Consider the following 20,918-nt stretch of genomic DNA (forward strand, 5'->3'; position numbering starts at 1 on the left):
TCTCATTCATGGGGAAGAAGGAATTAAACAACTATCCACGTTTGAGGTTACCAATCGGACCTGCTTAAACTTAGAATAACACATGACGACTGTTTTTGGATTAGGCTACAGATAATACCAAAATCATTGATGATAAATCACTGGAGTTTGAAAGGATGAGGGGAGGATTGCATCGAAATTTATTAAATTTTAACATGACTAGACAGGGTTCATGCAGGAAGGTTGTTCCTGATGGCTGGGGAGTCCAAGGATATGGGTTGGGATATTTACAACTGAGTTGAACAGAAGTTTCCTCCTCCACAAAAGGGGTCAGTCTATAGCAGACCTGGGCATTTTACAGCCCACGGGCCATATCCTGCCCTTTGATCATTCCTGTCCAGCCTGCATGAGGTCAATCTTAAATTAGAACATAAATGAAAAAGTATTTACACCATGCACGCAATACAACTGTGTTGCTTGTTTTGAAAAGGATGCTTTTTTTTTGTGTACGGACGCATATGCAGGGGTATGTGCATGCGTACATGAACAGTGAAAAGTGATGCTTGCTGGCTAGCCCTAAAATGCCAGCTCATGCCAAAAAGAAAGGAAGGTTGATATGGAAAGACGCGTTTTGAACAAGACATGGACTGCTAGATATTTATTTACAGAAATCAGAGGTAAAGCCGTGTGCTTGCTTTGTGGTGCACAGGTCGCTGTGTTCAAGGATTATAATTTGAATTGCCACTACTTGACCAAACACGCAGAGAAGTACAACAACTTATCAAAAACAGGCAAGGGAGTCGGATGCTTTGTTAGCTAAGCTGCCTAACCAGCAAAGACGTTTGACTAAACTTCACACATCCAGAGATGCAGCTGTCAAGACAAGTTATGTCACATCCCACAAAATCGCCAGAAACAGTAAACGGTTTTCTGATGGAGAGTTTATTAAGGAGTGCTTGTTGGACTCTGCAGAACTAATGTGCCCGGAGAAAAAGGAGGCATTTGAGAATGTGCTCCTCTCCTGACACACTGTAACGAGAAGGATTGGGGACATCGCGAGAAAGCTGGAGCTTCAGTGCAGCAGAGCGGTCAACTTTGACTTTTTTTCCTTGGCTTTGGATGAGAGCTGCGACGTATGTGACACAGCCCAGCTACTCATCTTCATACGTGGGACAACTACGGACTTTAAAATCATGGAGGAGCTGGCAGCCATGCAGTCAATCAAAGGAACAACAACTGGTAATTATTTGTTCATGGAGGTAAATGCACATTTGGACACATTGGGACTAAAATAGAACAAGCTGGCAGGTGTGACAACGGATGGTTGTCCAAATCTACCAGGAAAAATGTTAGACACTTAAAGAGAATGCAGGATAAAGTGACAAAAATTGACCGTGAACAGAAATGGGTATTTTTGCATTGTATTATACATCACGAAGTGTTGTGTAAGTCAGTGTTAAAAATTAACCATTTGGTTGATGTTGTAAGTAAAATAGTTAACTTCATCAGGGCAAGAGCTTTGAATCACAGGCAGTTTCTTGCACTTTTGGGGGAAAATGAGACTGACCATCGTGACATAGGCTACCACACAGCTGTCAGGTGGCTCAGCCTGGGCAAAATGTTGAAAAGTATATGGGACCTGAGAGAAGAGATTCAGGATTTGTGTAAAGAAAGGGAATGGCATTCCACAGCTTTCAGAAGCAGACTGGATTGCAGACCTTGGTTTTGCTGTTGATGAGACTGCATTTATAAATGCACTAAATGTGAAACTGCAGCGCAAGGGCCTTTTTGTACATGAAATGCACATCTTGGTGAAGGCTTTTAGAGAAAGTTGCAGCTTCTTTCAAGTCAAATGGAGGACAACGTTCTCACCCACTTGCCAACACTGAAGGAAGCCAAACCTTCAGCTGATCACCTCCACAGGTACTCACCTATGTTAGAAGCACTGTAAAGTGAATTTTCAAGGCAATTTCAAGACTTTAAAACGGTTGAGAATGAAATGCACATGATTTTTTCCCCATTTACATGCATTGTGGAGAATGCACCTAGTGATGTTCAGCGTGAACTCATTGACCTGCAGTCTGACACACTTCTGGCAGAGTATTTTAGGTCAGTCTCACTGCTTGATTTTTACTCTTCCCTCAAAAGGGGAGAACTTTCCACACGAGGAGGCATACTCAGAAGATTCTAGTCCTCTTTGGATCTACCAATATATGCAAACAGACATTCTCAGTGATGAAGTTCAACAAATGCAAATACAGATCCTCGTTCACCGATGATCATCTCTCAGCTGTCCTTCATATATCCACCTCAGACATTCAACCAGATGTCAGTGCACTTGTTCAAGCCTAAAACAGACTGGATATTTCTCACTAAACAAGTAAAATGAATTGAAAAACATCAAAAGCACTTATTACTATTTGTATAGCGTTGTTTGTAATACTGAACAATAATGAAACAACTTTTCATTATTGGTTTGAGATTTAACATGTTGAAAATAAAATGAAATACTGAAATTATTTTTACTGTTTATTTCTTCTATATTTGACCTACTCCACAATTTCATATCTTTACTGTAAGAGAATATCCTTATTCTTTTGATCATGTTTCAGTGCAAAAAACTGTAAAAAGTACTAAATTATATAATGGGAGAAAATTAATACCAAGCTGAATTATGTTCAACTTTTTGTTGGTTCGGCCCTCCAACACAACTCAGGTTTCTCATGTGGCCCCTTGGAAGAATTAATTACCCACCCCTAGTCTATAGAATTCTCCAACTTGGAAGCAAGATTGGAAGGTTTCAAAAGAGAACTTAAGACAGGTTAAAGGGAGGCCAATATCCATAGCACATTTGGAAAATCATAATCTAATCAAGCGGAGTCAGTGTGGCTTCACAAAGAGGGAAATCATGTCTGACTAATTTATTAGCCTTTCGAGGAAGTTTCAACCAGGGTGGATAGATGGCAACTGGAAGATGTGTCATATTTGGACTTCAAAAAGGAATTTAACAAGGTATTTTGCAAAAGGTTAAGTCATAAGATAAAAACCCACAATGTTAGAAGTAGTAAATTGGCATGGATAGAGAATTGGCTAATGGATAGGAAACAGCAAATAGGAATAAGGGTTTTTTTTTCAGATTGACAACCTGTAACCAGCAGGATTCTACAGAGCTCAGTGCTGGGACTGCAACTGTTTGCAAAATATACACTACTGATTTGGAGGAACAGGTGAATATACTGCAGTTAAATTTGCAGATGATAAAAATAGAGGGAACGGCAAGTTATGAAGAGGACACAAACAGTTTAGAGATATCAATACGTTAAGTGGGCAAAACAATGTGATAATGTGGGAAAAACAAAGTTTTCAATTTTAAAACGGTGATCAAAAGAACAGAATATTATTTAAATGGAGAAAAACTGCAGAAAGCTGTAACGCAAAAGGGATTTGGGATGCACAATTAGGTATAACTCTCTTAGGAATTACTTTGGGTGCTGCAGACAAGTCTGAGATAAACTACATAAAATAATCTTACATAATTCAGAATTTTACATCACCTGACCTTTCCACGAACGATGGCTAAGTGGAAATAAAAACAATTCTTCATAGTTCTTTCAAAGCAATGATTGATAACATTTCATCCAGTTAAAAGGGTGCATAGTGTCTTACCAACAAATATGACAATCTCCTAATTTTTAATTCAGCAATGTCTATTAACAGATCATAGCCCAGAAAAAGGCCATTCAGTTCATGAAGTCTGCATTCTAAAGAGCATCCTACCCATCCTCATAACACTGCAGGGCCAACAAAGTGGCTCAGTGGTTAGTACTGCTGCCTCAGAGCATCAGGGACCCAGGTTTGATTCCACCCAGTGGCAACCGTCTACATGGAGTCTGCACATTCTTCCTGTGTCTATGTGGGTTTCCTCCAGGTGCTCCGGTTTTTCTCTCATACTCTAAAGATGTGCAGGTTAGGTGGACTGGCCACGTTAAGTTGACAATAGAATCCAAGGATATACAGGCTGAGTGGATTAGCCATGGGAAACAGGGATGGAGTGTATTTGGGTGGGATGCTCTTCAGAGGGTCGGTTTGAACCGATGGGCTGGATGGCCTGCTTCCACACTGTAGGGATTCTATGATTCCATGTCTGTGGAAATAAATATTAGCTGTTTTGCCTTTCTGCTAAACATTGATTTATATTATAGTAATATGCAAAAATACAACACTCCAAACATATTTATTATCTGAAGACTCAATTTCTCACTTACTTTCATTAAACGAATATTCAAATTCGTCGAGTGTTTGAGGAAACTTAAGGGGTGGTTCATCTTTCTTCATAAGTTCCTCCAAGTCTATCCTGGACAGTAAATCTGGAAAAAAATGGACAATACAATTAACTAAAAATATTTCATAATATTATGCAATATGAAACTGATGCAATTCTTTGACCATACTCGACAATGTTTTAAATGGGAATTGGGACAGCCAGCTACCCCTCAAATACATAGCTTTAATACAAATGTCTAAAGAAAATGTATGTATGGAGCAGGTTCTGCTGCAGTAGAGCATCGCTCAATCCAGAGAAGGTTCACTAGACTGATATAAAATTATGAATGGACTGTCTTTGAGGACAGTTGAGTAGATTAGTCTTGTACTTATTAGAATTAAGAATAAGAGGCAACCTTATTGAAACATACAAGATTCTTAAGGAATGAGACACAGATTTGGAGAGGCTGTTTCCCCTCGTGAAAGAGTTGAGGACCAGAAGGCATTATGTCAGTATAAGGGATTGCGACATTTAAAACAGACAAGGACTTTCTTCTCTCAGAGGGTAGTGAATCGAAGTAATTCTTTACCATACAGGGCTTGAGAGACTGGGTTATTAAATATATTCGAGACAGAGATAGACTTCTAATCAGTCAAGGGTTAGAGGGTTATGGAGAAAAAGTAGGAAAGTACAGTTGAGGATACTCAGATCGTACGATCCTACTGACTATTGAAGCAGACTTGATGGGCTGAATAGTCAACTTCTTCTCCTTTGTTAAAAAAAAAATCAACTGATTATTCATGGTTTTGTAAACACAGGTCCACTTGGAGGAAAAAAGTTACCGGGATAATATTCTCATTACCTGCTTAAGTAAATTTGAGAGAGAAAGATCATTGCCAAAGCATCAAACTACATACAATTCAAAACAGTCTCTCAAAGTTTCTCCATGACAACATCTAGCATTACATTTTGATATTCAGTTTCATAACTGGAGAACCATAGAGATTTGAGTCAAACTGTACATGTCTATGTATTTAATATTGGAATTATTAACTGCTTACATAACAGTCCAATGAAAATCATTATTTCTGTATTTTTCTATGTAAGATTTTCCTCTCTGCGTTGACAAGGTATTTTTAAAAAATATTCATATCAAGTGAAGAAATTTTTCCACACAAATTCATTTTATTAACAGGTTGAGCCTCTTATTCATACCAACATAACTCACTTTGAAGAAATGATCTAGGATTTGTGCTTCTTATAGTTTAGTATTTAGAGAATTTCTTTCTGAATTTTCTTTTAAACTGAAGCATATATTGTTTAAAACAGTTTGAAAAAGGAAAGGATCATTTTGCAACATAACTGTACATATTTACTGAATGATGACAGCCCTGTCATCAATGCGTGATAAAAACCCCATCAGCATCATTTAGCTTTTTGTAGTTTACTGAATGAAAACCTAAACATTTGATTGAGTCTTTATTGTCCCAAATGAAGTGAGCTAAGAAAAGAATGCAGAACTGTGGTTATATTGGTGATTAGTGGTTTTCTTTAAGGAAAGCTGCAGACGTCTATCAAGTGCAAAATTAAACTTACCCTCTGAATAAAGTACATTGTTGCCAAAATTGTTTTGGCACCCAATATAAATGTCATACTAATAAGCAGCATTCACACTCATTTTAGGCTTAGCCACAAATCAAAGTCCTGGTGGGATCACATGACAAGGCTCACAGAATGGAAGCATGCAGACCCAAGTAGACAGCTTTTAGAAACATATCAAGTGGGTCAAAATGATAACAGACAAAGGACCCAAATTTAGACTGTACAATGAACACATAACTTGAAGAAAATTAGGTACATAAAAGCAAAACACTGTAGATGCTGAAAATCTTACAAATACAGAAAATGTTGGAGAAACTCAGCTGGTCTGGCAGCATCTGTGGAGAGAAAAAAAAAGTTAATGTTTTAAGTCTAATATGGCTTGCCTTTGGTCATAGACTACAAACGTTAACTTTGGGATGCAATGGCATAATAATATTATCACTAGATGATTAATCCAAAGCCACAGGTAATGTTCTGGTGACCTGGTTCAAATCCCATCATGGCAGATGGTGGATTCTGAACTAAATTTTAAAAACCTGGGATTATGAGTTTAACGATGACCACATAACAATTGCCTATTGTTAGAAAACCTTATTTGGTTTGCGAATGTTCCATCAGGAAGGAAATCTGCAATCCTTACCCAGTCTGATCTACATGCAACTCCAGACCTACAGCAATGTGGTTGACTTTCAGCTGCCTTCAGGACAATGTGACAATGCTGTCACTTTAAGAGGTTATTTTGCCCCATTTTTTTGAAGAAAAGTTGTAAGGCAGAGGTACCGAGCTGGCTACTGAAGACTGTCAGTAAACAGCTTGTGAGGCCTTGGGCTTTTGTTTTAAAATGCAGCTCAACGGGTATGGACAGCTCTCACAGATTAGAATTTTTGAGTTTTGGTTTTTCAGTAGCATCAGGAGCTATTGAGGTCTCAGAGTTGGAAGCTTCACTGAATGTCTCTTGAATGTTACCCTCTGAATTTTCTCATGACTTCTTTCCCTTCCTAGGTTGGAGAACTGCATGCAAACATCAGTGTCTGGATTTTTTTTTGGTCAAGGGACCTGTTTATGGGATGTTACTATATTGAAACAGTTAATTAGCAATAGTAATATCTATTATTCTACTAATTTTCCAGTAGTTAGGTTATTCTAAACTCTTCTTTCTTTGGTTGCATTTTAGTTATAGTATTTAAATAAATCATGTTTTGCTTAACACAATAGTTTGACCATCACACTGCATCCGGAACAGGCACTTCACATTTGCCTTAAAAAAATAGTTGGGGTCTCGGCTACATTCTTAGCATATCTTGAGGGGGGCTGGTGTGACCCAAAACAGCAATTAGAGATATGCAATAAATGGCCAGTGACATTCACATCCCATGAATGAAAAACAAAAAGAATGGTACCAGTCCTACAGAGTTTCTCCAACATATTGTGTGTTTGTTAAAGAAAATTAGGATCTGGGTGGCAGTTGCAGCATACCCAGAAGATGCAAACTTGGAGGAAGAAAATAAACATCAACGTAGACAGCCAATTGGTTTGTACAAGATTCCAGAATCTGAAAGAAACAGAAAGCTTTAACTGTACTACAGCATTCTTCCTACATTTTGAACTCCGTTCTGAATTTGGTGACTATATTCAAAGCTGGGATAGACAGATTTTTAGTCTCTCATGGAATCAAGAAATTTGGAGAAATCTCGAGTTGAAAAGTGAAATTGAAGCCTGGGTTCAGCCATGTCTAAGTTGAATGGCAGAACATGTTCGATGAGCTCAATGACCATCTCTTACTCCTAAGCTGTGTGTGACCCTTTATATGTGACCTCAAAAATTTTGTTTCTGCAGTTGATATAACAAGCTAGTTACGTTAAATTAATCCCTAAAGTAATTTGTTTTGCTGATCAAAACGAAGTAGTCTCCTCCATTTTTGTGAGATTGGTGCTTCTAACAAAGTTCTAAAATTCACTTCCATCCATCATTTAAATGCCCTCTGACTAGTTACCACTCAAACACTTTCTTAGTCAGTGGGTTTTCCAAAGTCACCACCAAAGCCACTCAACCAGTTAACTAGATACCTGAGCACAGCATAAAAAGTGCTTTCAAAAACATACCATTTATTTCTCATCAAAACCTCATCTATTTATCATCTAAACTGAATATCCTCTCTCCGTTTGAAGTTCATCAATATTCTTTTACTGACTTTTTTTTGATACTCTGGATTTAAATTTTATTGCAAAGGAAACAAAACTGCAATGAAATGCCAAGAAATACTCTGAGATTTTATCTCTGTGATTAATTGAATAGTCTAATTATGCAAATAAATTGGGAGGATGGACAGAGACAGGTCCATAAGCCAGAAATCCACAAAAAACCACAATCCTGATTTCCCTCACATAATTCACAAGAGAAAAAAAAAGTCCACTCTAATCTTCATACTGAAAGAAATGGATTGGCTATCCCTACAGTTCCGAACAGTACAGCAAAGTGGATGTGCTCAAAATATATCATTCTAAAAAGTGGTAAGAGCTGCAACCAGGTTCAATTTCACATTAACATCTAGAAATGTACTAAACTGATTGATAACCTTGTTATTTTCAAGTGTTATGATGTCTGTTTCATCCATAAACTGCTAATCCAGTTGTTAGAAACTTCTATTCTCAAATCAATACACAGGTAGGTTACTGACCTATTGCCATGTTTATAATAACACTGACTTGTCACAGTTAATAGCATTTCATCTGAAATGAGGGGGATATTCAACTTTACTACATCTAAAATGGCTGTGCTTCAACTTAGGCGGTTATTTATCTCTCCTCTCTTCCAAAAGCTAGTTTACAACCTATATAAAACTACTATTTAAATTATACTCCGACTAAATCGATTACGAAACTGGACTCAAATGTAACAAAAATCAGCGAGGTCACTCATGTGCATCAATACTGACTGAAGTCTGAAAACAGATCTCTGGGGGGGCAAAACTTATCTTGGGTGGTATTACAAAACTGACAGTAATAGAACAACAGTTAATTTCTTAGCCCACCATTTTACAGTGGGTATATGATGCACTCATTTTTAGTGGTGAATTAATGAAAATGGTATGAATAACTAAAATCAGACTGAATAAAAGCAAGTGATGCAACTCCAGAATTTAGTTTCACACAGCTTTTTGTGAGACCAGGCTGGCTGGCAGAGGTGGGACCTTCAACCTTCCAGACGTAAAGCTGGATACTTGACTGGGGAGAACATTATACAATAAATAGGAACTGAGAAAGCCATTTCTCTTTTCAGCCTGCTCAACTATTTAATAAGATTATAGCTGATCTGATGGTGGATTTAACACCACTTTCCTCCCTGCTCCCTATAATGCAGGACTCCATTGAAAATCCAAAATCTGTCTAACTCAGCCTTGAATATAGTCAACAAAACAAAAGTGCAATTTCACAGCTGATTGTGGAGAGACCTTATTATCTGAACTAATCACAACTGGGAATATCAAATGTTTACAGCCTGAAGCAGTCAATTGTTATTTAGACTTATAAAACTTACAAATCTTAATCCTTTTGTAAATCTATAATGTTTTAGTGAGATCTGTCTCTTGATTAATTTTTTTAGCACAAAAAATAAATTAAGTTATCTGAGAACAACGTTTTTAGAGCAGCAATACCGAGCGGTTTCTTGGGTCTGTAGCTTAAGGTGCAGATATGGCCTTTAGTAATGTGCTCTTCCTGTCGGATGTGGGAGATGAGAGAACTTCAATCTTCCTGACGAAGAATTTCAACCTTCCAGGAAACATGATTCGTTGCAAATCTTATCAGATTGCACGGATCAGGTTGGAATAGCAATTAGAGCCAATAAGAAATTTAGAGGAACCTTGGAGTGTGATGGATGCCAGTTTAAGATGGTAGAAAAATCACGGATACAGTCAGGTAGGTGGGTTACCTCTAAGAAAGGTAAGCAGGCAGTGCAGGAGTCTTCTATGGCTATCTCCATCTCAAACAAATATGCGGTTTTGGAAAACGTAGAGGATGATGAACTCTCAGGGAAATGTAGTACTGACAACTAGGCCACTGGTACCGAGACTGGCTCTACTGTAACGAGGGGTATGTCAGGTTCCAAACAATTGATTGTGATAGGGGATTCTCTAGTCAGGGGATCAATAAAACGTTTAAGTGGCTGACAGTGAAACCACCAGAATGGTGCCAGGGTTAAAAGTGTCTCAGAGGGTACAGAATATTCTCAAAAGGAGGAAGTGACCAGCAGGAAGTTATTGTACACATTGGTATCAATGACAGAGGAAGTGAAAGGGACAAGGTTCTGAAACAAGAATATAGGAAGTTAGGCAGGAGGTTATCAAGTAGGTCCTCAAGAGTAGTAATATCTAGATTACTCCTGATGCCACATGCTAGAGAGAGAGAGTAGGGATAGGATGATAGAGCAGACGAACGTGTGGCTGAGGAGCTGGTGCAACAGGCAGGAATTTGCATTTTTGGACCGTTGGAATCTCTTCTAAAGAGACCTGTGTAAGGAGGACAGGTTACACCTGAATTGGAAGTCAATCAATATCCTGGCAGGTACTCACTAGGCTTTAAACTAGTAAAGGTGGGTGAGTGCGTTGAGAAAGAGACAGTGAGAAAAGAGAAGTCTGAGGCTGGTACAATTGAGAAGAGGAGCACATTAAATAGTCCAGGCAGAGAGCAGAAAGGTAAGACTGAAATTAAACTGAATTAATTTCAATACTAGTGGCTTTACATGTAAGGCAGATGAATTCAGGTCATAGTTGGGAACATGGGACTGGGATATCATAGCAATTACTGAAATGGGGCTCAGAGTAGGGCAATTTGACAACTTAATGCTCCAGGGTATAGATGCTATTAGGAAGGATAGAAAGAGGGGCAAGAGAGGAGGTGGAGTGGCGTTTTTGCTTAGGGATAACATTGTACTTGGAGAGGATATTCCTGAGAGTACAACCAGGGAAGTTATTTGGGTGGAAGTGAGAAATAAGAAAGGGATGATCACATTACTAGATTTATATTACAGACACCATCCTACCCCCCCTCCTGCAGTGAGTAGAAAGCTGAAAAATAAATTTCTAAGGAGATCTCAGTTACCTATAAGAATGATAGGGTTGCAAGGGTGGGGATTTCAACTTCGGAGGAGAAAGGGAGGTCTGCAGATGCTGGAGATCAGAGCTGAGTATGGAGGTTGGTGGGGTGGTAGGTGAGAACCAGTGGGGTTCAGTCCTGGTGGTGGTTGGAGGGGCGGGGCTCAAGGGCAGAGGAGCGGGAAGTGGAGGAGATGCGGTGGAGGGCATCGTCAATCACGTCGGGGGGGGGGGGGGGGGGGGGGGGGGGGAAATCTGTATAAACCGACTGACTCCCACAGCTACCTGGACTACACCTCCTCCCACCCTGCCCCCTGTAAAAACGCCATCCCATATTCCCAATTCCTTCATCTCCGCCGCATCTGCTCCCAGGAGGACCGGTTCCACTACTGTACAGCCCAGATGGCCTCTTTCTTCAAGGACCCCAGATTCCCCCCAGACGTGATCGACAATGCCCTCCACCGCATCTCCTCCACTTCCCGCCACCCAACTTCCATTCCCAGCACCTTCCCCTGCAACCACAAGAAATGCAAAACTTGCGCCCACACCTCCTCCCTTACTTCTCTCCAAGGCCCCAAGGGATCCTTCCATATCCGCCACAAGTTCACCTGCACCTCCACACACATCAGCTATTGCATCCGCTGCACCCAATGTGGCCTCCTCTATATTGGGGAGACAGGCCGCCTACTTGCGGAACGTTTCAGAGAACACCTCTGGGACACCCGGACCAACCAACCCAACCACCCCGTGGCTCAACACTTTAACTCCCCCTCCCACTCCACTGAGGACATGCAGGTCCTTGGACTCTTCCACCGCCAGACGGTTGGAGGAAGAACGCCTCATCTTCCACTGGGAACACTCCAACCACAAGGGATGAACTCAGATTTCTCCAGTTTCCTTATTTCCCCTCCCCCCACCTTGTCTCAGTCAAATCCCTCGAACTCAATACCGCCTTCCTAACCTGCAATCTTCTTCCTGACCTCTGCCCCCACCCCACCCTGGCCTATCACCCTCACCTTGACCTCCTTCCACCTATCACATCTCCATTGCCCCTCCCCCAAGTCCCTCCTCCCTACCTTTTATCTTAGCCTGCTGGACACACTTTCCTCTTTCCTGATGAAGATCTTATGCCCGAAATGTCAAATTACCTGTTCCTTGGATGCTGCCTGACCTGCTGCGCTTTTCCAGCAACACATTTTCAGCTTGGGATTTTAACTTTCCAAACAGACCGGAACTGCCATAGTTTCAAGGGCATGGGTGGAGAGGAATTTGTTAGGTGCAAACAAGAACAATTTTCTTATTCAGTATTTGGATACACCTATTAGAGAAGGAGTAAAACTTGACCTTTTCTCAGGAATTAAGGCAGAGCAGGTGAACTGTGGGCAGTGAATTAATTTTATTAATTTTAAAACAATTATGGAAAAGGATAGACGTTATCTAAAAGTTAACGTTTAAATTGGAGCAAGGCCAATGTTTACAATCAGGAAAGAATTGATTGGAAGAGGCTATTCACAGGTAAAGGGACTGTTGGAAAGTGGGAGATTTTCAAAAGTGAGAAAACGAGAATCCAGAGGCAGTATGTTCTTGTTAGTATAAAGGGCAAGCCTGATAGGTGTAGAGAAAGCTGGACGTCTAGAGAAATTAACACTCTGGTCAAGAAAAACGAGGCATATGACAGATTTAGATGGCTGGGATCGTGTAAATCCCTTGAGTATATGGACAGTAGGAGTATACTCAAGAGGGAAATCAGGTGGCTTTAAGGTTAAGGAGAATCTAATGAGATTCTACAAATATATTAAGGGAAAAAGAGTAACTAAGGAGAGAATAGGGGCCTTAAAAGATCAACAGGGCTGTCTTTCTGTGGAATCGCAGGAGATGGGAGAGATACTAAACAAGCATTTTGGGTCAGTACCTACTATGGAGAAGGATATGGAAGCAAGAGAACTTGGAGAAATAAAGAGTGATATCAGAGTTGGTGATGCTGGACTTTTTAAAATGCATAAAAGGTGGATAGTCCCCAGGACTTGATCAGGTATATCCCAAAAGTTTATGGGAAGATAGGGAAGTGATTGCTGGGCCCCTTTCTAAGATCTGTATATCCACAGGTGAGGTGCTAGAAGACTGAAGGATGGCTAATGAGGCGCAATTATTTAAAATGGTGGCAAGGAAAACCAGTGAACTATAGACAGGTAAGCCTGATGTCAGTTGTTGAAGGGGAATCTGAGAGACAGGATTTACATACATTTGGAAAGGCAAGGACTGGTTAAGAATAGAAAGCATACCCACGCGCATGGGAAATCATGACGTATTAATTTGACTGAGGTTTTTGAAGTGAAAAGGAAATTAATGATGGTAAAGCATTGGAAGTTGTTTGCATGGACTTCAGTCAGGCGTTCAACAAGTTCCACGCGGTAGACTGGTAAGCAAGGTGAGATCACATGGAATCCAGAAAGAGCTAGCCATATGGATACAAAATTGGCTTGGACATAGGAGACAGAGGGCGGTGGTGGAGGGTTGCTTTTTGGCTGGAGACCTGTGACCAACAGTGTGCCGCAAGGATTGTTGCTGGATCCATTGCTTTGTGTCATTAATATATATGACTCAGATGTGACTATAGGAGGAATGGTTATTAAGTTGACATATGACATCAAAATTCGTGGTGTGCAGTGAACAGTGAAGAAGGTTATCCGAGAGTACAATGGTCACCTTGATCGGATGGGCCAGAGAGGCAGATGAAGTTGAATTTAGATAAATGTGAAGTATTGCATTTCGGTAAAGACAAATCATGGCAGGATGTATATAGTTAATGGGAGGGTTCTGGGAGTGTTGCCAAACAAAGAGACCTTGGGGTTCTAATTCATAGTCCTTTGAAGTTGGCGTCATAGGCAGATAGGGTAATGAAGGAGACATTGACACACTTACCTTTATTGGTCAATGCATTGCCCACTTTTGGAATACTGTATTCAATTCTGGTCTCCCTGCTACAGTCTCATTTGTCAGCATTTGGTGTACTTCCCAGTAAACCCTTCCCATCCATACACCCATTTTAAAAGGTTGCAATTGTACCAGTTTCCACCACTTCCTCTAGCAGCTCATTCCATACACGCACCATCCTCTGCATACAAACGTTGTCCCTAAGGTCCTTTTTAAATAATTTCCCCACTCATCTTAAAGCTATGTCCTCTATTGCTGGGGCTAACCTTAAAAACCTTTTTTGAACAAGGGCATGGTGTTTGCAGTTCTCCATTGGGACTTCCCAGAGTTCAGGGAAGACTAATGGTTGTGATTAGTGACCTGATAATTTCTAAAGGCACATTTTTCAAAATCCTTGGGTGCATCGCCAACTTTATGAAGAGAGTTTCTCCAACATTTCTTATTAATTGAGAAATCTTCTGGTGAAAGAATTCTCTCTTCTGCCACCATTTCCTGGAATAGCTTCTTTTCCTTGGTAAAGACAGGTGCAAAGTATAAATTTACTACCTTTAATGGCTTTTGAGTAACTGGTGCCTAATGCTGGATATATCAGCAGGGGAGGGGTTTTATTAGTCAAATGTTCTTGCCGAAGCATTGCTGATGATGCCTCTAGGTGCCTCTTGAAGGCAGAGTTGACACATTGGAGGATATGCAAGATTTGCCTTTGTTAGTTTCCATGATCTTGTCATTCATTCTAAATTGACAGTGGGGGGGCAAGGTGGGAATGGCCTATGAAAGTTGGGTTTGAAGACAACTTTTGTTTCAGCGTGCTTAGCAAAAGACCCTTCCCCCTCCCCTCACTCCCTTTATAAATAAGTATGCACATAAGCATTTTCTGCATATAGCAGCTTAACAAGACTGAAGTTGGGTAAATATTCATTCTGAATTGAAGGTGATGTAGGTTGAACAGCCAGGTTCTGTGCCGTTAGTGGCATAAAAGGATTGTCAACAACCTTGAATTGTTAGATTTCTTTGAAGTCTGCCCCATTTAGCACAATGACAGCACCACACAACACAATTCAGTGTGAAGGCAGGACTTCATTTCCATACGGACTGTGGAGTGGTCACTTTTACTGATACTGTCATGGACAGATGCACCTCTGGCAGTCAAATTGGCGAGGCTGAAGTCAAGTAGGGTTTTCTCTCATCACATGATACAAACCCAGTCTAACAGCAATTTCCTTTCGGACTTGATTGGGTCAATCAGTCGTGCTGCCGAGCCACTCTTGATGGTGGTCATTGAAATACCCTCTTCAAAGTACATTCTGCCAACTGCCACCTTCGGTGCTTCTTTCAAGTGATGTTCAATATTGAGGAGCATGGAATCATCTGTCATCAGCAGGAGGTTCCCTTGCTCACGTTTGTTATGGTACAATAAGACTTCATGGTGCCTGAAGTCAATGTCGAGGACTCCAGGCAACTTCCTCACAACTGCATACCACCAACTTACCACATCACAACCTCCTTCATAAGACCAAAACATAAGAGCAGAATTAGGCCATGTGGCACAATGAGTCTGCACCATCATTTGATCATATTTAATCAACCCTATTCATACCTTCTCCTTGTAACTTTAATTCCCTGAATACTGATTTGTCTTAAATATATTCTACGACTTGGCCTCCACAGTCTTCTGCAGCAATGAGTTCTTCAGATTTACCATATTTTTGAAAGAAGAAATCCCTCCTCACCTCCGTTCGAAAGGATAGTTCCTTCACTGTGGCTGTCCGAGCCTCTCGTACTAGTGTAAATATCTTCTTCATGTCCACTCTAACCAGGCCTCTCAGCATTCTGCAAATTTCTGATACCTGAGTTTTCCAGAAATTTCTGATTTTATTACTACTTTTCCAACCTCGTTTTCCAGGAGCCCAACTGCTACTCTTGCCTAAAAAAAATCTCTTGCAATTGTCTTTTATACTACTAACTAGACTGCCCTCCTATTTCACCTTCTTCCCCCTTATTGCTTTTTAGTTGTCCTCTTCGTGCTTTTAAAAACTTCCCAATCCACTGGCTTCACAGTAATCGTGACCACATTGTAAGCTTTTTCTTTTGCGCTGTCCCTGAATTCTCTCGTTAGCCATGGTTACCTTGTATGTTCCTTCTTCCTCGAGATGAATTTCTGCTGTTCCCTTAGAAAATCCTATCATTGGAAGAGGAGCCTAACAAGAAACAAGCAACTCTGGTCAGCTCCTCCCTCATGTTTATGGGGCTACCTTTATTCAATTGTAACATCATTACACCAGATTCTAATTTCTCTCTCTCAAACTGCAGGGTGAATTCTATCATTATGGTCACTTCCTCTCAGGGTTCCTTCACTTTAAGCTCCCAAATCAAATTTACCTCAATACAGATCGCCAAATCCAGAACAGCCTCTGCCTTAGTGGGCTGTACCACAAACGGATCCAAAAAACAAGCCATCTCAGACATTCCACAATTTCATTTCCTTGGGATCCACTACCGACCTGATTCTTCTAGTCCACCTACATATTAACATCGCCCGTGATTACTGTAATAGTACCAGTTTAAACACCTTTTCTGTCTCCCGATTTATTTTTTGTCCCACATCCTGACTACTGCTAAGAGGCCTGTACATAAATCAGGCCTTTTCATCTTTGCAATTCTTCAACTGTATCCACATAGGATTGGAAGTTGTGGAATCTATCTCGGTACTTGTTATTGATTTAATTTAATTGCTTACTCAAAGCAACCGTGCCTCAACTGCCAATCTGCTTGTCCTTTTGACAGGATCTGTATCCTTGGATATTTGGTTCCCAATCCTGACCCCTTTAAAGCCACATCCTTATGATACATACAACATTGTTCCCGCTAATTTGAATCTTCACAACGTGCTTATTTACCTGGTTTTGTGTACTGCGCATTTAAGTACAACACCCTCAGTCCTGTGTTGACCTCCACCTTTCTCATAGATATGTCCCTTTATCTATGTCTGAAGATAGATTGCTGACCCTTTCCAAACTCTGTCCTCCTCCTGCCTCAGGCTCCTCTTCTGCCTCCCTTCATGACATCACAGCATCCTGCTCCTGTAGGTGTTCCTCTTCTATCCACCACATCCCAGCCTCACCCTCCTCCTCCACTACCTCCATTCCTTCCCAGTTCACCACCTCGCAGCATCCTTTTCCACCTTATCCTCCGCCTCCCTCCTCACAGCAGCCTCTTCCTCCTCTCCCACCCAACAATACAGCCTTCTCCCTCACTAATACATCACAGTCACCTTTACCTCTCCCTCCATTACATCACAGTATCCTCTGCTCTCCTATCACATCACATCCTTCTGTTTGTGCTTAATAGGACTGCCTACTCTAACTTTTGGACAGCAGATGACACATGATGCCATGCTTGCCAGATGATGGTGTCGTAAGGAAGAAGTGCCCAATCTCCATGGTCACCGTCTGTTGGGGAAATGCAACAATTTATCTCAGACCTCGAGGGAGTCTACATCAGCAGCCAATGCCATCACAGTTCCCAGTTATGGAACAGCTCCCACACAGAAGAGGATAAAAAAAACTGGAAGCACCTTTTGGAATACACTCTGAAACCAGTATTTCACGACAGTTGTCTCTACCTCTTTCTCTCTGATTAATTTAAAAACAAATGCAAGCTCCAGTGCTGCCAATTGTACTCAAGGAATTAGAAAAACTACTAATGGTCAGAATTAAACTTTAGGTCTCAAACATAGTAAAGTACTCAAACTGCATATTTTTTAAAACCTTCATTTACAGTGAACACCATCACCTTATAACTTTGTACGTAGCCGTGTGCATCGAGCATCCTAATGACTGCACAAAGTCTATATGCTTGGCTACTTTTCCCAGGGTTAGCAGATAATAAAAATTACTCTCAAAAACGAAACAGAAATTGCAGGGAAAACTCAGCAGGTCTGGCAGCATCGGTGGAGAGAAAGAGTTCTGTACAAGGATCATTGGATCCAAAATGTTAATGGATGCTGCCAGATTTGCTTGGTTTTCTGGCAATTTATTTTTTGTTTCTGATTTTCGGCATCTGCATTCATGTTTATTGATTGATTGACTTTTTTCAATAAAAGAGCTCTTTCACTTGTGATTGGTTCCAATTATTTACAATGAAAGTAGGCAACTATACGGTGGTTCAGTGGCTAGAACTGCTGCTTCACAGCATCAGGGACCCAGGTTCAATTTCAGCTTCAAGTGACTATCTGTGTGCCGTTTGCACATTCTTCCTGTTTTCTGGGTGCTCCGGTTTTTTCTCACATTCCAAAGATGTGCAGGTTAGGTGGATTGGCAATGCTAAACTGCCTGTAGTGTACAGGGATAGGTGGATTAGTCATGGGAAATGTAAGATTACAGGAATATTGTCAGGAGTGTGGAATCTAGGTGGAATGCACTTTTTAAAGAGTCAGTGTTGACTTGTTGGACCAAATGGCCCGTTTCCACACTGTAGGGATTCTATGATTTTACTTGTAGAAAGATTATAACATTAAGAAGAACTGAAATGTCTGTTGAAGAGGCTGAAAAGAGATGCATGTTGACATCATCTCATCTGTACATAATTTAAGGAACATGACTGACTTGTCTGAGATCCTGAGCTATATACACACAATTAGCAATATCACCTCTCTTTAAAATTGAAATTTCATGTGATTTATGCAAAAGTGAATCAAAGAAAGGAATATAATTGCATCATAACAGATCTGAGAGCTCAAGATCCTTCACTAATTCCTGTAGATAGTTTACAATATTAGTTTCATTAGTTTTAATGCAATAGACAAAAATCTGCTCATATTGCAAACCTTTTAATGCTGTTGAAGCTTTGTCCTTTTCCTCTGGCCCTCCAAGTTGGTTTTGTGCCATAGCAATCCACACGGTTGACAGAATAGAAACCACCAGATAAATATGCATCCAATTAGTTTCACGTGATCAATTTAGGTGGAACTAAAATGATACAAAACAGAAATAACCATTGACTGACAGTTAATCAGTAAATATGAATGCCATGAAATTGAACATTTAGAAAAGTGTTGCTTTCTTTGACATTAAAGAGAGCTAGTAATAGCATGCAAAGTTATCCTGTATATTAGAAATAAAATTCACAACTGGTAAATTTGATTCCTTAAAAATTGAAGGAAGTAGTAGTTTAGTGAGATTGATGTGGTCAACACTAACCAAATAAAAAAATGTAAGACATTCATAAAATTTAAAAGTGAACATTTTGGAAAACACAAAAGTAACTTTTACTTGAAATTTTAATTTAAATTACAGATTTTGAATGATACAATATCAAAATCAAAAATCAAGTCAAAGGAATAAATTTAAGCATTTCTGTTTTTCTAAATTCTCAGCTTTTTTTAAAAAAAGGTTACATTAATTCCCTTAGCATTAGGGACATATAGCACTGTGAACCCTATTTCAGAATAATTTTGTACAAAGCTTTCGCTTCAAACTTCACAAAACCAATTTGCATCAATCCTTACTTGCACCGACCCAGTTATCTACTGACCAAAAACTTTTATTTACTTTCCTTCCCCCGAATATTTCATTTTAATCTGAAAAATGGAAATGCTTCACGTTTTATTTTTCCACAATTTAAAATTTAAAGGACTGTTAACTCTCACGGTCACATTCTTGGCTATGCCGTAGATATTAACAGAATCATTAAAGAATGCAAATTAATGGGATATGCTCACTAGCGTGCTCCGTATGGCAGGAAACAAGGCAAGGGTTTCTCCAAGCTTACACTTTAGTTCGAGGCCTGTTTATTTGCTTTGGAGAGCACGGGGGTGTACTATAAATTGGTGTCTGTGTTTGCAGTGACACACTGCTGGATCTCAGAGCTGAGGCCTATGGGTTGCCATGTATCAGTTGGCCCAATCATCCTGATGAACGGGGCGGGAGGTCAGTTTCTTCGCACCATATATCTTATGTCATTTTCTGTCTCTCTCTCTCTCTCTCACACACACACACTCACACTCACATAAATAAATACATACACACGCGCGTTCACTTAACCGCAGCCCCGTGTATTAGAAAATATCCAACGCTAAGAGAAATAGTTCTCCTCCGACTTACACAAGGAGCTGGTCCTGACCACCCAAAAACAAACAAATAATTAAGAACCCCACACACCCCAATTCCGAGCGTTCAACACCACAACGCGAACCTAACCAGAGCGGAAGCGGAACTGGGAGGTCGCCATAGCAACGACTTCGACAAGCGCGAGCTTAACGGTATCTGTGGACGGTTGGAGCTTGAAGTCTGTTTGAAAACCCGTCAGGAAGCAGGAGGAGCGCAGCCCTTTGCTGAATGCTGAGCCCCGTTTCTATTCTTTTAGAAACATAGTTAAGATCATTTTTCTTGCTGAGAAATTCCTATCCTCTTTTGAGGTCTGATGATGCGAGAGGAATCACCACGTGACCTCTGTCCACAGCCAGCACCCATCACCTGTAACATAAACACTTTACACTCAGTGTCCATATCTTTCCCACTTATTTCCCCAATATTCTCAGATCTTTATTCAATTCTGGCGTGTTCAGCTAAGAGCTTTCACCTGCGTTCTCATTGGCGTCTGCATACCGATGAGAATGATGGCTCACCTGGAGATTGCACAGCCAAGTGTTTCTGCTGTATAGAAGGAGGACTCTTGTGGGTGCACTGGTAGTGTCCTTTGAGTAAGGAGGCCCAGGTTTAATTCTCATCTGCACCAGAGGAGCTTCATAACAAGTCTAAACAGGTTGCTTTTAAAAATTTAAGAGGCTGCTGAAAGAAACTGAAAAAAAGCAACATGGGGGGCCAAGTCCCAGTTGGAATGCATTTCCTAAAATCGAGACTTAATGTAAATAGACTTTTGAGTGAAAGTTGAACTTTGCGAGGAACCAATGTCAAAGCCAGAGCTAGATTCCAGAGGATAATTTTGTACATACAAACCAGTGTAACAGTTTACACCTTTTGACATACATGCACAAATCAGTGCAATCCTCACTAAAATAGCTTGTGAAACAAAATAAATCACTGAATG

At 40.4% G+C, this 20,918-nt stretch overlaps 1 protein-coding gene across 3 annotated transcripts in view; it reads right to left on the minus strand.

Moving 5' to 3' along the window:
* arb2a (ARB2 cotranscriptional regulator A) overlaps window positions 1-20,058 on the minus strand; it is a 535,689-nt gene extending 515,631 nt beyond the window's left edge. For 2 of the 3 annotated variants that reach the window (XM_060844184.1, XM_060844202.1), the window contains exons 1-3: window positions 20,030-20,054; window positions 18,697-18,838; window positions 4,245-4,346 (exon numbers count right to left, since the gene is read on the minus strand). In XM_060844184.1, coding sequence (XP_060700167.1) covers window positions 4,245-4,346; window positions 18,697-18,805 — 211 coding nt within the window. In that variant the 5' untranslated portion in view covers window positions 18,806-18,838; window positions 20,030-20,054. Of the gene's footprint in view, window positions 1-4,244; window positions 4,347-18,696; window positions 18,839-19,972 lie in introns of all 3 variants that reach the window. The other variant, XM_060844193.1, reaches the window with a different exon arrangement.
* Window positions 20,059-20,918: the final 860 nt, after the last annotated feature.

This window comes from Hemiscyllium ocellatum, chromosome 2 (genome assembly GCF_020745735.1).
Source record: "Hemiscyllium ocellatum isolate sHemOce1 chromosome 2, sHemOce1.pat.X.cur, whole genome shotgun sequence".
Classification (NCBI taxonomy): Eukaryota; Metazoa; Chordata; class Chondrichthyes; order Orectolobiformes; family Hemiscylliidae; genus Hemiscyllium; species Hemiscyllium ocellatum.